Source organism: Oryza glaberrima, chromosome 9, assembly GCF_000147395.1.
Source record: "Oryza glaberrima chromosome 9, OglaRS2, whole genome shotgun sequence".
Lineage (NCBI taxonomy): Eukaryota > Viridiplantae > Streptophyta > Magnoliopsida > Poales > Poaceae > Oryza > Oryza glaberrima.
The window spans coordinates 18,840,713-18,855,953 of record NC_068334.1 but is presented as its reverse complement, the minus strand read 5'-3'; the positions used below and the strand labels follow the sequence as shown (position 1 = coordinate 18,855,953).

Sequence of the window (15,241 nt, the reverse complement as noted above, 5' to 3'; positions counted from 1 at the left end):
TTCCGTTGAGTGACTCAGAAATCAAAATTTTGCAGCAACTGAGGTAGAATCGTTCCTATTGAGTATTAACAACAATCATGGAGTATTAACAACAATCATGGATCACACGTTGGGCACTTTCCAGAATTTATCGTAGCAGCTAATCCCAGATGATCCACATTTGCCTGACAATATTTATACCAGCCTCCTTAGACTTGTTTATTTTTCACGTGGTTTGGCCAGGTTATTGCTTGCCTGGGGGAAGCATAAGCAGTTCACTCATATACTGAAAATTCGGAGTTAGTGCTACACAGTATTTTTCATACTTCAGAACTTTCAGATATCTGAAATGGAATTTGGAATTGCCGCACAATACTGATCAGACTTTTAGAACTTCAAATAGTTGGAATGCTACAAGCTCATGTAACTTTTCAGGCTCAGAACTACAGATGAACATGTTGCAGTTTGTCTTGCTCTGGTGTAAAACAGTCGTATTATCGTTTTTCACACGGCACTGTTGACTGTCTGAAAGGTGAAGAAGGCATAGGAAATGTGGCAGTTAGTGTCAGATTTACAAGATGACAAGAGATGGTTTACGTTAATGCTTTATGTGCGCTGGTTCCTTGATTATTTTTCACGTAATGCAACCTAAGGTCTGGTTTACTCTTGGCACATTAACGTCCAGATTCTTCATGGTTGATAGTCCAAACAATGCCAATCACTGCTAAAGACGTTTGCAACTAAGCGCCACACTACCAAAATCAATGCAGAAGATAGAACAAAGCAGCTCTACCAAAATCAATAGTTCAATACATGCTTCTGGAACAAAGCAACAGATCAACTCCACCGAAATCAAGTACTACTACAAAAGATGGGAACAAGGCAAATCTACCGAAACCAATGTCAATAATAGAGAAGAGAAGATGGAACAGGAAAACCACAAAAAGAAGGGGTCAACACAGAGGATGGAACCATAATCAAACAGGTGATGGAACAACACAGCTCTACCAAAATCAATACAGAAGATGAAGCAGGAAAACCAAACCAAAAGAAAGATCAGTACAGAAGATGGAAAAAGAAAGCCAAAAGGTGGAACAGGAAAACCGAAAGAAGCAAGCTGAGCCAGGACCAAGGTCAATAGCTCAAGGTGGATAACCAAACAAAACTTCCAAATAACACTATAGATTGGATATTTAACGAAAAACATGACACCAATAACAAAACTAGATAACTGCGGACAAAGCCTACAGCAAAACCATGAGGCAGAAACAGACATGTTCACCAAGATCTATTGTTTAAAATGACTACAAAATTCACACTGCACCTGCAGCGTCACATAATTTGCGACCGAAGAATTATTAAAAAAGCAACAGCTACAGTTTGAATGACAAGAGTAACCAATGTAAGGTAAAATGTCTAAATGAAGGTGATGTCTTTCAGAAAGTTCAGTGCTGAGTTGCAGCTTTGCAGCTACCTGCCGTCTACCAATTTTCAGGTGTTTACTTCAGTAATCTTGCGTCAGGTGTGCTCCCTGTTGGCATCGGCCTTCTTAAGAAGCTCAGCCAGCAGGTTGGCAGCTGCAGACTCCCGTGCATCACGAGGGTTCGTCTTTGGATCGCCAAATGTCATTTGGCTGAACTCCAGGCATGCAATATCTACATTGGCCACGTACATGCCTGACAAGATAGGAAAACCTTGTAAAAGAAGTGCTTGACATGATGTGCAATGCAACGGCGTAAGAACAATAAAGATAGGGAGGGAGAGAAGGTTGACAGTTGGGCAAACAGCCATTTCTGATCATCGCTAACTGGAGACTAGAAAATTATTACCAAGTGATTGCAAGGATAATAACTGATCTACAATACGGATCACGACATCAACAGAATGTGCAATATCGTAACAAATGCAAGGAAAAAGTTCAGTTTTTGGGTTGAAATCGTTAAAATGGCAATCAAACTCTGTGTGGTAAAAGACCTATTAGCATGGCAATGTTAATTCTTATGCCTATGAGGTGCAAGGACCCATACTTGGCCTGTTGACCAGGCGGGGAATATAAGAGATAAGTAATATTTCCACATACCATCTGTTAGTGATGGCATAACTTTATATCTCGGAAGAATCCAATTATTCTCACGGCAGACCTCATCCAACTCCTGCATCAACTAAATGTCAAAGGCAGGGATAGGAGGAAAACATGATAGAGAGTGAGTGAGTGAGTACCTGGCATTTATTGCGGAGGAGTCTTTCCACTGTCAATTTCTTCCTCTCAATGGTTAAGGTTTCATATCCATCTCCAGAATAGGATGAACCATTAACTTCCACCATATCTAAGCTATCGACAAGAATTCCATATTTTTCTAGTAGTGACATCGCTTCTGGTGTCCACTCCCCTCCTGAATATGTTTAAACATAATGAATACTGAAAAATTTGGAGCTGGTAGGATTTAAGAGAAAATGATGAGAGTAGATAACCATTGACATAAATATAAAAACTCAGAACTTGGCAATTACTAGTTTGTCTACAAGACAATAAATAACCTAGGCATGTTTTTGTTTGGATGTGTGGGATGGAATCCCTGCCCAACCGTGTGGTATATGATCCACATGGAATGGGGAAGTATCCAACTATTCTTACCACATCTGTATGCCTGTTTCCTTGTGGACAGATATGATGTTTTTCACAATCATATAACTACAAATCGTGGTTGCGAAGTTTAGCCATGTTTAGATTCAAGAAAGATAGAATACCAGCAAAGACTGACTGGATGTCCATATCAAATTGAACAGTTTCATCTTCAATCATGCGTTGCTTGCGATGCTGAAACATAAAAATAGCCAGTTGAGTTCATATCAGGTTGAGTAAAAGGACAATTTGATGCACCAAGAACAATAAGGTTTCGAATGAAAGATCCGACACAACATACAAGATCATCCCGTTTTTTCAGATATGACTTGAAGGAAGCAAACTTCAGATCCTTGTTGTCCTTAGCACTGCCACCTTGATGAAAATCTGCAGTGCATACATTAAAAAATTAGGGAAATTATAAATAATAATAGGATAAATAAGCTGGCTCGGATAAGGTTACATCAACCTGACTTTTTTGACACTTCTGCACTTCTCCATTCCAACTCAGTATTCTTTATTACAAGTGCCTGATACAATAATTACTTCTTCAACTTGAGAAGGGTAAATGAAACACATACAAACTTACATACTATAATCATCAAACTAAAAAAAAAAATCAACAATACAGTATGTCTTTGTTCAGAAGGTGCATGTGATCCTTCTGCTTTCCAGAATTCTGATATGTCAACATCGTCAAGAATTTATCTTACCTTCTCCATAGCCATATCATGAGAAATATTTAAGTCTAGAGAGTGATTCTCTCTTCTTTTGTTGCTGTTCATTTTAACACCTAAAGTCAATTGATTCTATCAAAACATGGAGGAGAAACAATGACGGGTCAACAGAAATCAAATTATGGTAGATTGATAGAACTCACCTGCTTCCATATCCACAAATCCTGCATTTGCTGCTGCTGTTTCTTTTGCATTAACTGAACAGCTCACGAACTTCATAGTTGACACATCTACAACAGGAGGCAGTGCATTTTTAACTCTGGGTATCTCACTGTCAAGACCCTCTGCACCGTCAGCAGCTGTGGCCCTGAAGACTTCAGATTTTCTTTTGCTGTTCACGTTACTGCTTCTTTTGTTTCTACTGGTACAGCTGTAGTTCTTGTCACTACTGCCAAGTACTTTTATATCTCGTTTAATTTTCTTTTGAGTTGACCCTTTTATATTATATTCTTGCTCTTTTGAATTTTCATCTATTTCAGAATGCGATGAAGACTTTCCATTTCGACGTGTTTCTTCCTTTGGCATGCTCAGCGAAGAATCAAAATGCCATTTCCTGAAACAAGAAGCATTATTTTAACCATAATTAGGCCAAGTAGTAATTTCCTATACTCCTTTCATTTTACATTACCTGCAACATACCTCTTTCATGCATAAATAGCTGAAACAAAACCATATGTTACCTGTGCAGGCAGTCAAACAGAATATCCTTATATGGGAGTATGTGATAGCTCTCAGCAACAACTGTTGTTGTAGGGTATGGATGTTTTTCAACTACAGGACCAATCATCCTGTTAAACAGGAAATGAAATAGGAAAAAAAAAATGAAAACGTTAGAAACTGTTATACTGAGAACAGTAGAAGCTACCAGCAATTGAAAGACAGCTACATAAATTAGGCTGTATTCGGGAGGTGGAGTTCGCATGGAATAGCGAGTGAGTGATCAATAGATTTTTTAAAGCAACTTTCGTTTAGATTTTCTTTTGGGGGGGGGGGGGGCGCAAAAAACACACTATTTAGCAGTTTGAAATGCGTGCGTGTGGAAAACGAGGGGAGTGAGTTGGGAACTCACACAAATGAACTCGGCCTTAGGAAGTACAATTAGCCAATATTTTCATGATTAGTATAATAATAACAAAAGAACATCAAGCATGCATGTAATGAAGTTTAGTCAAAAGCTCAAACGAGAATAAAAAGAAGAGCTTTAGCACCTAGCAAGCACAGCATTCAATACAATAGAAATGTTTCTAAACAAACTATGGACTATAAAGGGTATAAATTTACATCAATACAGTAATACACAGTGAGCAGATTTTGTTTAATAAATAAAACCATTGTTGATCAGAGAGCAAATTCGCAAGTGTGTAAACAACAAACCTCTTGATCAATTCTTCAATAGGCATTTCCGCGAAGTTGCCTTTTGCAGTTTGCTCGTACTCTAAGATGAACAGCTTTGTAGTTGTCCCTTTTTTAGTCAATGAGTATGCTAAATGCTCATCAAGAAGACGCAAGCTTGACCGCTTAATCTCTATTAAGAAAATCACAGAAATGAAATACATTAATTTCAGTTATATGATTCATAAATGAAAAATAAAGCAGATAAAATAATATAGTCGAACAGAGAATTGGTTGATATCAGCCCATATCATTTACAAGGGAAATTAAACACTACAATGTTCCTAGTTATTTATTGATGTATCAGCAATGCTATAAATTCATGTTTCGGGACCAATAGCTTTTCTGGTTGGTAATTTTCAACTAACCAAAGTTTTCAAGCTACATAGGCATGGTCCGAAGCTAATTGAATAGTTCAAATCGAATGAAAACTAACATACTGGGGGTGCAAAAGTCTCAACGGATGAAGCACACTGATAATGAAAAAAAGAGGGCAAAATTTGTTTAGTTAAGAAAATAGCCACACATGGAAAACAAAATAGAGCAAAATGGTATAGTAACAACCTGTTCTACGCTCCACCTCTGAAAATGCTAACTTTTGGAGGACATATGGTCCAGTCTCTTCATTTTCTAAATCTTGTCCTTCTGGCTTGTTGCTGCCATGCTCACTAGTGCTAGATGTGTCAATCTCTTTCTCCAAAAGGGAGCGAACATTTTTACCGACAGAACCACTCTCCAGCAGACATCTTTTCCTAGTTGAATCAAGAAGAAGCACAGCGACCTTTGAAATTGGCCACATGGCCATGTCTGGAGAGTCTTGGTTCGCGTCGAGGGCTTCAGCAATTCCACACGCATCCACGACTGCTTTGTCAGTCACAGAGAGATTCACACCCTCCCCAGGACTTCCAGAACTCTTCTCATGTTGGTGGACCATATTGGAGTACGCGAGCAAACTGTCACCAAGAGTAAGAGATGCACATTTGAAGAACCTCATTGCATCAGCAAAAGCAAGCTGTGGGAACTGCTTCCGGTGGTAATAGTTATACAGAATGACTGCCATATGAACCTGCAAAAACAAGGTGGCACAACGAGGAAGTATTCAGCCGTGTATTACAAGTTGCCTAAAGAGAATGCAATGTATGATGCATAGGGATACAATACAGAATGTAAGAGATAAAAAATCAGGTAACATGGCACTCAATTTTGCCATATTTGCACACAGCTACATTACAGAATATAAGAGATAAAGTTAGGTAACATGCTACTCTATAATGCTATCTTTGTACACAACTATAATACAGAATATAGGAGATGTTGTCACGCCTCCCACGATCCTGCAAATTTTTTTAATCAATGAGCGCACCCCCCCCCCACCCCACAAAAAAAAACCAAAAAATTTCCATATATTAGAACTCCCGAGATTTCCTAGAGGTTTAATGGAAACATCTGAATTCCCTTTCCTCTTGAAATTTGAAAAATCCCAATCCCTCCTCGGAATGGAAAAAAAAAACACAATTGCCAGAAGAGGGAAAGCCTTCCCGATCTGGAACGTCCCAGTTAGTTTACGTCTTCCCTCTTTTGAAATCCGCCTCCGTCTATTCGTTGGCACCTACGCCCGCAGCCGCCTTCTCCGCTACTCTCGGGCTTGTCGGAACTCGGAAGCCCATGCCAACCATCACACGCTCACGGCGCGCCGCCGCCACACCATCCCGCTGGCGCGTCGCGGCCCAAGCCATGGCGCTCGCTCCGCACGCCGCGCCGCGCCGTCGCAGCCCGCGGCGCGGCGCCCCCACAAAAACAAGCTAACAAACCCGCGCCGCACGCCCTGATCGCGTCGCCGACGGCGACCACCACCCGAAACCCCCCCAAACCTCCCATAGACCCCGGGACCCGAAACCCCACCACCAAAGTCCATCCATTCTCGCATCGCAGGCTCACCTGGCGCGCGACGTCGGCCTGGTTCTCCGGCGTCATCCTGCTCCCCTTCCGCAGCGCCGGCCGCACCAGGTAGTCCACCAGTATCCCCACCGCGTCCTCCATCTCCACCACCCCGTTCACCTCCCCACCACCACGACGCTCCACCTCCATCACCCACCCACGACGGAGTAAAATACAAACAAGAGGGAAACCAAACCGCCGCCGCCGCCGCCGTCGCCGTCGCCGCCTCGGGATCCGCCTCCGCGACGGCGAGGCCTCCTTTTATAGAGAGAGAAGGCGAGGCGAGCTGTGTCGGATAGGCGCGAAGGGACGCGAGGGGGGTAGGGGGGTGTCGACGCGGAAATGGGAAACGGTGGGAGGGGGGTGGAGTGGGGCCCACGCGCGATGATCTGGACCGTCCGATTGTCGCCTGGGCGGATCTGGGCCGTCCGTTGGCGCCGTCACGAGAGGAGCGTGCAGTGCAGTGCAGCCCAGCGAGGCGAGAGGGGAGAAAATGATGAGCGGGTTGAAGGCTGGGTTGGGTTGGGTGCGCATCGGTTACGGCTTACGAGGCCTTTGGAGCTGGGAGACGACGGGACGGGACGTGTCACCTTTGGCCCTGTTCAGTTCCTGCTTTAAAATTTTTCACCCTGTCACATCGAATGTTTAGACATATACATAAGGTATTAAATATAGAAAAAACTAATTATACCGATTACGTGTAAATTGCGAGACGAATATTTTAAGCCTAATTGTTTCATGATTTGAGAATGTGGTGCTACAGTAAACATTTGCTAATGACGGATTAATTAGGTTTAATAAATTCGTCTAGTAGTTTATATGCGGAATTTATAATTTGTTTTGTTATTTAGTCTACGTTTATTACTTTAAATGTACCGATGTGACACGCTAAAACTTTTCGACGTGGATATATATTGTGAATGGATGTTGTGTGATGGGATGCGATGGACGGGAGATGCTGAATTGCTGATGAATGGGGCCAGTAAGCAGGGGTTTCTTTTCCTCGTTTATTTCATTTGTATTTTTTTTAAAAAAATACTACTTTCTTCGTTTCAAAAACCTTGTCTAAATTCATAGCGAAAAATTACTATATTTTAGAATGTAAGCATGTTTTTTTCTTGTTTATTTCATTTGTAATTTTTTTAAAAAGAAATTACTACTCTTTCTGTTCCAAAATACAAGCATTTGTCCAAATTCATAACAAAAAGTTATTATATTTTTTTGGGTTGGAGGTAGTACTATATTCGCTCTGTCTGTCCAACTGAACCCTTAGATGCTACCTAACATAACCATTACATTGTTCCTCACATGGGTGACATGAATGTTACTCTCTCCGTCCCTACTAGAAAATATTTCCGATCCTATGTTCTTGTATTTTATGATGAAAAAAGTAGATGAATAGATGGATGGGTCATGAACTGTATCGAGGGTTCCATTTGAACGTAGTACCACAAGTTTAACATGATTTATTTTTTAAAAAATAGTTTAATTTTATTTTGAAATAATTAGAAATTTCTTCGTTTTTTAAAGAGGCATTTTTTTCCCTGTTCTTGATGTGGACACTTACACATCTCTTTGTGTTAATGTAGTTTGCACTCTTTTTTGATGGTTTGCTGCTGAGTTGGATTCTTTGCTGGCTAGGCTAGAATTTATGATAAATAAAATTATTTTATAATTTACAATTATGTTTGAAATGGGTGTAATTAATTGTGTGAATATTTCAATATTGGATCCTAAAGAGAGGGTTGGATAGGCACTGGTGTGAACAAGTTCATATGAATTTCTATTCTTATGTTTTTAGGAAATGGTTGATTACTTGAATACTCCAGGCTGTGTTTTGCACGTGAACATTTCGTACGAACCTATTGTTCACACCAGTACGTGTCAACCCCTCTATTTAAAAACACAACCTAGCATATTCACGTAACATAATTAGTCTTTCCTTTAAAACATAAAAATATTGTTTTTATTTGAACCTATTCATACCCAGGGATATCCAGCCCTCTTTTAAAACAAATCCTAAAAGATTCACACAATTAATTATACCCATTGAAACATAGTTGTAAATTATAAAATACTTCTATTCCTTCCTTTAAATCTTTCACGGGAACATGTTCACACCATACATGCCAACCTCTTTCTTTAAAAACACAACTTAGAATATCCATGTAATTAGTCCTTACTTAAAAACATATAAATAGAAATTTCATAGGAAGTTGCTCCAGGGTTTACAAAACCGGCTGCAAACATGGTAACCGGCTTACCTCCATGGTACAGTAACAGTTAAACTACGGTAACCCCACTAAATTCAAATAAAATTTAAAATAATTTAATTTTTTGATAAAATTTTGTACGGTTTCTCATGGCAGTTACAGTGCGGTAACCATGCAAACCGCCAAGGTGTGGTAACCCTGCCCTGGACAGTAAGGGAAACCTTGACGTGTTCATAGCAGAGCATATTTGGCCCTCTTTACAAACAAATATCAAAAGATCACACAATTAATTATAGTCGTTAAAACATACCTGTAAATTATAGTATTTAATAATTTACATCTATGTTTTAAACGATATAATTAATTGTGTGATCTTTCGAGATTTGTTTCTTAAAGACTAGTGCAAATCCGACCCCTTTGGAAAAAAAATCTCGAAAGATCAAGTAATTAATAAAACTGTAAATACTATAATTTACAGCTACACCCTCCAATCCCGAAAGAGTCAACTTCTAGTGATGAATCTGGACAAGCATTTGGTAAGATTCATCTCTAAAAGATTTTTTTTAAATGAATGGAGTATGCTTTGATGGGTATAATTAACCGTATTCGAGATTTGTTTCCTAAAGGACAACACATATCTGGCCGGCCCTCTTTAGAAACAAGTCTCAAAAGATCACACAATTAATATAGCCATTAAAACATAGCTGATCTTTTGGGACTTGTTTTAATGGCTATATTAATTATGTGATTTTTTGGGATTTGTTTCTAAAGGGGTGGATGTGTGCGGGTATAAAGAGGTATATATGAAATTTTTATTTTTATGTTTTTAAGATAGGGTTAATTACATGGATATTCTTTGAAGAGAAGGGTTGGCATGTATTGGTGTGAACAGGTTCCTATGAAAGATCTAGGAGTATAAATATTTTAATAATTTACATATCTATGCTTTAATGGGTATTGGTGTGAATCTTCCTATATTTATATCTAAACATATGGCTAAATATGCACTAGCATGAACATGTTCTTATGGAATTTCTATCTTTGTGTTTCCGATGAAGGGTTGATACGTGGATATTCCAGGCTGTATTCTAGGCTGTGTTTTTAAAGAGAGGGTTGGCATGTCCAGGCTGTATTTCGGGTTGTGTTTTTAAAGAGAGGGTTAGCATGTCCAGGCTGTATTCTAGGTTGTGTTTTCAAAGAAAGGGTTGGCATGTGCTGGCGTGAACAACAAAACAAGTTCCTATGGTAAATTTAAAGTAAGTGTTCAATTATGTAGATATTCTAGGTTTGTGTTTCTAAAGAGAGGTGTTGAATGCATTTTAATAAAACAACAAAACGATAAAAAGAAATTCAATCATTTACCTTAGGATTCTAACTTGTTCAGTTGTTCCCATCTTCATTGTTAGGGAGGTTGATTCTAACTATTGTTTAAAGAAATGGTTCTAACAATCGAATAGAATAATGTAAAATAGCTAAATAAATCTACAAGTCAACACATGTACTTAATTTACTAACCTCAAGTGAATAAAATTTCTTGATCTAACCTATGAGATGGATGAAACACAACTTGCTGATATGCCACCACAACTAATTTAACCGATGCTGGTGTTCGACGCCTAGCTTTACTTTGGCGTTGAAGATCTGCCACTGGTAGCTAGTTTCTTCCTTATCTCTTAGATCTAGATGACACAAAAAGATTGAGCTAGTCATATCATCATAAGCACTAAATCAAATACAAGGAAAAGAACATTAACAACGAATCCCTCTCCTTACCCATAGGTTTCAGGGTGCATGCCATCTACGCCGATCTTGTTGCGTTAGGAAGTGGTTTGGTGGGAAGAGAAATAACGGGGAGACAATGGAAAGACGAGAGGGCAAGATGTCATTTTATAGTGAATTATTGGGTCTCGTAGCCATATCGCGAGGTTAAGCATAGCGAAGTACAGTGGACCCATCACCTCATAGCCATATCACGAGGCTAAACATTTCTTAGTACGGTGGACCCACCACCAGTCTCTCACGAGGTTAAGCATATCGAAGAACGGTGGACCCATCACCTCATAGCCATATCACTAAGGCTAAACATAGTGGAGTACAGTGGATCTACCACCAGTCTCTCCGATGTTCCGTTAAAAGAATTTCATCGAAAATGCCCACTTTAGTTAGAATTGACTAAGCTTAAAAAAAAAATTGGCTCGACAAGTAGAGTCAAGAGCTAAAATTAAAATAAAGCGCTTGTTTGGCACTCTACCACTTCTAGAGTTGGAGTCCAACCAAACAATTTCAGCTTCACCAAAAACAGAAGCGAAGCAAACTAAAGTGCTCTTATAACATAAACTAGCAAGGTGGAGCAAGATCTAGACTGCTCTACAACTTAACTCTAAATCCAACTCCTTTGAGATAAATTTAAAAGTTAGAGCTATCAAATAGGCTTGATGTGACTTATATAACAGGTGGTGCTCACATGCTAATTCAACGTGTGTAACACATTTGACCGTTTCAACAATATTTCTCTAAAGTGAGACACGCATTTCATCATTTGTACCAAATACGTATCAAGAAAATTAAACTATGTTCACCTCTACCTGAAACTCTCCATCGCTTTCTCTTCTGTGTACATGAGGTTAGGTTAGCAGTTTAGCACACCTTCACCTTCACCGTTGCCCCTATCCCCTTCCATTGACACGGCCACACCGCGGTGGCAACTTGCGAAGCAGTGTAATTGATACATATATGGTACTTCCTCCGTTTCATAATATAAGTCATTCTAGTATTTTTCTATATTTATATTGATGTTAATGAATCTAGATAAATATATATGTCTAGATTCAATAACATAAATATAAATGTGAAAAATGTTAGAATGACTTACATTGTGAAACAGAGGGAGTACATCACAAGGAATTGCAACCCAATATAATATCTGGAATAACATACGATGCACAAGAACACAATATTGGAGTAATATCAGTGATCAGTTATGCCCAAGGAAAGTTCATAACAAATGTAGCTAGGCACCTCAACGCCCAGAATCACACGAAGATAGAAGATATCTCCATTATGACCTCATGGAGGCCACTGCATGCTTCAGGTTTGAGAAGAAATAGTGGTCCTGTACCAGGACCAGTAATTTATCCGCAGGGGATCACATCTCTGCAATATTGAGCAGATTGCAGTCGCAAGATCAGCATCTACTGCTTCATCTGCTTCAGGATCAGAGTTCTTTATTGCTTCGATAGTTCCTTTGAGTTCATCTGAAGGTTGTAAACCAATTTGAAGAAGATCGAGCAGCAAGCTCAAAGCAAATACGCAGGTCGAATCATGTTTCAGGACCTTGAGACAAACATCAGAGATGCGCTCATCAGCCATCAGCAAGTTATTTTCACCCTTGTACAGGCCTTTGAGGTATCTCCAGGGGCTTTCATTCTGAGGTATAGCCAGAATAGCCCCAACTGTGTAATCCACTTCCGAGTCACGCATTGCTGCAAGGCCTCCAAGAAGTGGTGAACTTGTTATTACAAGGTATCTCTGTTGCAAAACAAACATAACATACTTCAGTGTAATCATTTGATCTTAGTTAATCAGCCAAAAAAAGTCAGAAAGGAGACAGTAGTAGGACAAAATACCACGTAAAGCAAGAAGAGAAAGAATCAATGAATTTAGTTAATAAATCATGAACCGGCATATGGATTTTCAGACTACTATTCAAGATGGGACGAATTAAAAGTGAAATTGTATAATAAACTAGAAATTTTAAAGCCAAACAAGCATATCAACTGACCTGATTCCAAGCTGAATTATTGAAGACGTCTTCCTCAAGCAGCTGGTTGCAATACTGTAGTTCAGTTTCCCATCCACCCAGTGCTTGAAGAACCCACTGCAGCAGTAATGATACATAAATTATATTATTAGAACTCAGCTTTCCCTCAAAGGTTTGCTCAGTGCAGCACTCAAATATAGATAAATGAACTCAAACGAGTATCAACAGCCTAATTTTAGCGCACATCGAGAGGAAACATTATATACCTGCCTATGAGACCAAGCATGGTAATTTTTAGCATCCATAGAAAGTATCTTCCTTGTAAATTCGTGCTCTTTATTTGCAATATCTGGTCCTAATTTCTCCGCAAGCCATCTCTTGTGATGCCTGAGAAAATATATATAGTACTGGGACGTTAATCAAGATTTCCCAACAAAAAAGCAGAAGAATGAAGTTTTAATTACAGAACGCTCAGAATTAATGATAGCAAGTATAAACTTCATGAAAAACTCCACAGCTACCAAATATGGGTATAAACTTAATGTCACTCACCAGATTTGATAATTTTTTGGGTTACATTCAGCAATTCGGTCCACAAAATCCATTTCCTCACGCAGATCAGCATCCAGTGCCTCTAGAACAAGACGCCTAAAATGCCACACCTATCAAGCAAAAAAAGATCATTAAGTTCAAAACTGGCATCCAAATGAAATGCATGACGCTAAACACATAACAAGGAAAGACAATTTTACATGCCACCATGTTTTGTTGCTGGTTAAACTCAGAACTGGGAGAAATTTGCACATTCTGCATGCAAAATGCCAATGAGGCAACAACAGATGGCTGAGTACAAATTTGGAGGGAGCAAACAAAGTAAAAGTCCTATTATGGATATGGACTAAAAGCCCCAAACATAATTTGGTACAGCACTACAGTATATTTTAATTATATTTATCTTTCTGATCATGAAAAGTACAGCGGAAAAACTGAAAATTTGATAAGTCTGAAAGAGACACCACCACAGTATGCAGATTAAAATCAAACACTAACTGTTTTCTCCTGCTCTACCATAAATCTAGACATTCTCAATGTGTCCACAAGAAAAAAATATTAATCAATTTTCCTAAATTTGTCTTGCCGCGTTGTGTCTCCAAAACAACATTATATATGCTAGTCAAGCTTGCCATCACAGTTATACTTTTATAATCAAATTCCGAAATAGATAAATCCGCCAAGATACCACTAGCTAAGCTGGAATTTGCCAATATCCCAACATGCTACTATTACTATAACAAGTGAAGGCTAGTTCTACATGTACATAGGCCTTGTTTGGATGCTCCGAGCTATTAAATAGCCCTCCGGAATCTTGCTATTTAGAAGTATTAAACATAGATTACCAATAAAACCGATTCCATAACCCCTAGGCTATTTTGCGAGACGAATCTAATGATGTATATTAATCCACAATTAGCGGCTGATTACTGTAGCATCACTGTAGCAAATCATGGATTAATATACCTTGTTAGATTTGTCTCGTAAAATAGCGTAGGGGTTATGGAATGGGTTTTATCAGTAATCTACGTTTAATACTCCTAAATAGCAAGATTCCGGAGGGCTATTAAATAGCCCTCCGGATCCAAACAGGGCCATAGTTCTAAATGAGCAAATCTCCTGCACTGCAAATTCAATTTCCAACATGAAAAAAAAAGGGGAATAACACGAGCAATCTCACCGTGTAGTTGCCGGGATTAAGGTCGATGACCTCGGCGGTGAGGTGGAGGGCGCGGACGCTGCGCTCGCCGGCGAAGTAGAGGGCGCGGAAGTAGTCCATGACCTCGCGGAACTCGTCCCGGTAGGCGATGGCCACCACGGGGTGGGGCCCGTCGTCCTGCGTCACGGGGACCACGTCCGCCAGCTCCGGCCGCCGGCTGGGTGGCAACCACTCGTCGGAGGCCTCCGACGACGTCGACGACGGCGCCATCGATCAGATTCTGCTGCAGCTAGAGAAATCAAACAAAAAAAATACAAAAATCGAATCAAATCCTCCACTAACTGCAGTCCTAAACCGCAGTGGGATGGATGGATCTCCATGCTCACGGCTCACGTATCACTCCACGCCGGCCTAGGGTAGTAGAGGAACTCCACGTAGGCGGTGGAAGGGATCAGGTCTCTCTTCCCCCTACAGCGCCGGCGAAAGGGAGTCGGATGTGGCGGCGGCGGCGGAGGAGGAGGAGGAGATGAGGGGGAGGGGGGAGAAGGACGCGAGGGAAACCTCACCGGAGACGGCGGCGGCGGCGAGGAGGGCGGCGCGGCGGTGGCCGCGGGTCGTCGTCGAGAAGACGGCGAGCGGAGGAAGGAGGAGGGGGATTGGAAGCGCTATGACCTTAATCCAGCCATTGGTTGCTTCTTCAACGGCTGGATGGTGATGACTGCGCTGCTTTGACTTGCAGTCAAGGCTGTAACTTCAGCCGATATCTGCACCCACTTGTCATTGACTCAGGGTGATAGTGACAAACTAAAGAGTACAAAAAGAGTAATCAGCAGAATTCAGAAACGAACTTAAAAACAGTGCAGGATTCAGGTTTTGGTCCTAATTACT

At 40.2% G+C, this 15,241-nt stretch overlaps 2 protein-coding genes across 4 annotated transcripts; both read right to left on the bottom strand.

Annotated features, from left to right (window-relative positions):
- Window positions 1-844: 844 nt before the first annotated feature.
- LOC127785003 (uncharacterized) lies at window positions 845-6,959 on the bottom strand. The gene is made up of 12 exons (XM_052312432.1): window positions 6,670-6,959; window positions 5,296-5,797; window positions 4,714-4,864; window positions 4,020-4,127; window positions 3,483-3,892; window positions 3,316-3,395; window positions 3,072-3,132; window positions 2,904-2,989; window positions 2,728-2,797; window positions 2,200-2,372; window positions 2,060-2,132; window positions 845-1,655 (listed from the first exon to the last, which is right to left on the bottom strand). Exons 1-12 carry the CDS (start codon window positions 6,817-6,819, stop codon window positions 1,498-1,500), a joined length of 2,022 nt encoding a protein of 673 aa, XP_052168392.1. The 5' UTR covers window positions 6,820-6,959; the 3' UTR covers window positions 845-1,497.
- Window positions 6,960-11,786: 4,827 nt separating this feature from the next.
- On the bottom strand, window positions 11,787-15,045 carry LOC127785499 (protein farnesyltransferase/geranylgeranyltransferase type-1 subunit alpha). Of its 3 annotated transcripts, none has more exons than XM_052312964.1 (6): window positions 14,920-15,045; window positions 14,375-14,642; window positions 13,195-13,304; window positions 12,909-13,029; window positions 12,664-12,759; window positions 11,787-12,410 (listed from the first exon to the last, which is right to left on the bottom strand). In XM_052312964.1, exons 2-6 carry the CDS (start codon window positions 14,621-14,623, stop codon window positions 11,970-11,972), a joined length of 1,017 nt encoding a protein of 338 aa, XP_052168924.1. In that variant the 5' UTR covers window positions 14,624-14,642; window positions 14,920-15,045; the 3' UTR covers window positions 11,787-11,969. The 3 variants fall into 3 exon arrangements, with proteins under 3 accessions (XP_052168924.1, XP_052168926.1, XP_052168925.1); XM_052312966.1 differs by having other exon boundaries at window positions 14,375-14,633; window positions 14,920-15,028; XM_052312965.1 differs by having other exon boundaries at window positions 14,375-14,636; window positions 14,920-15,027.
- Between the last annotated feature and the right edge of the window lie 196 nt (window positions 15,046-15,241).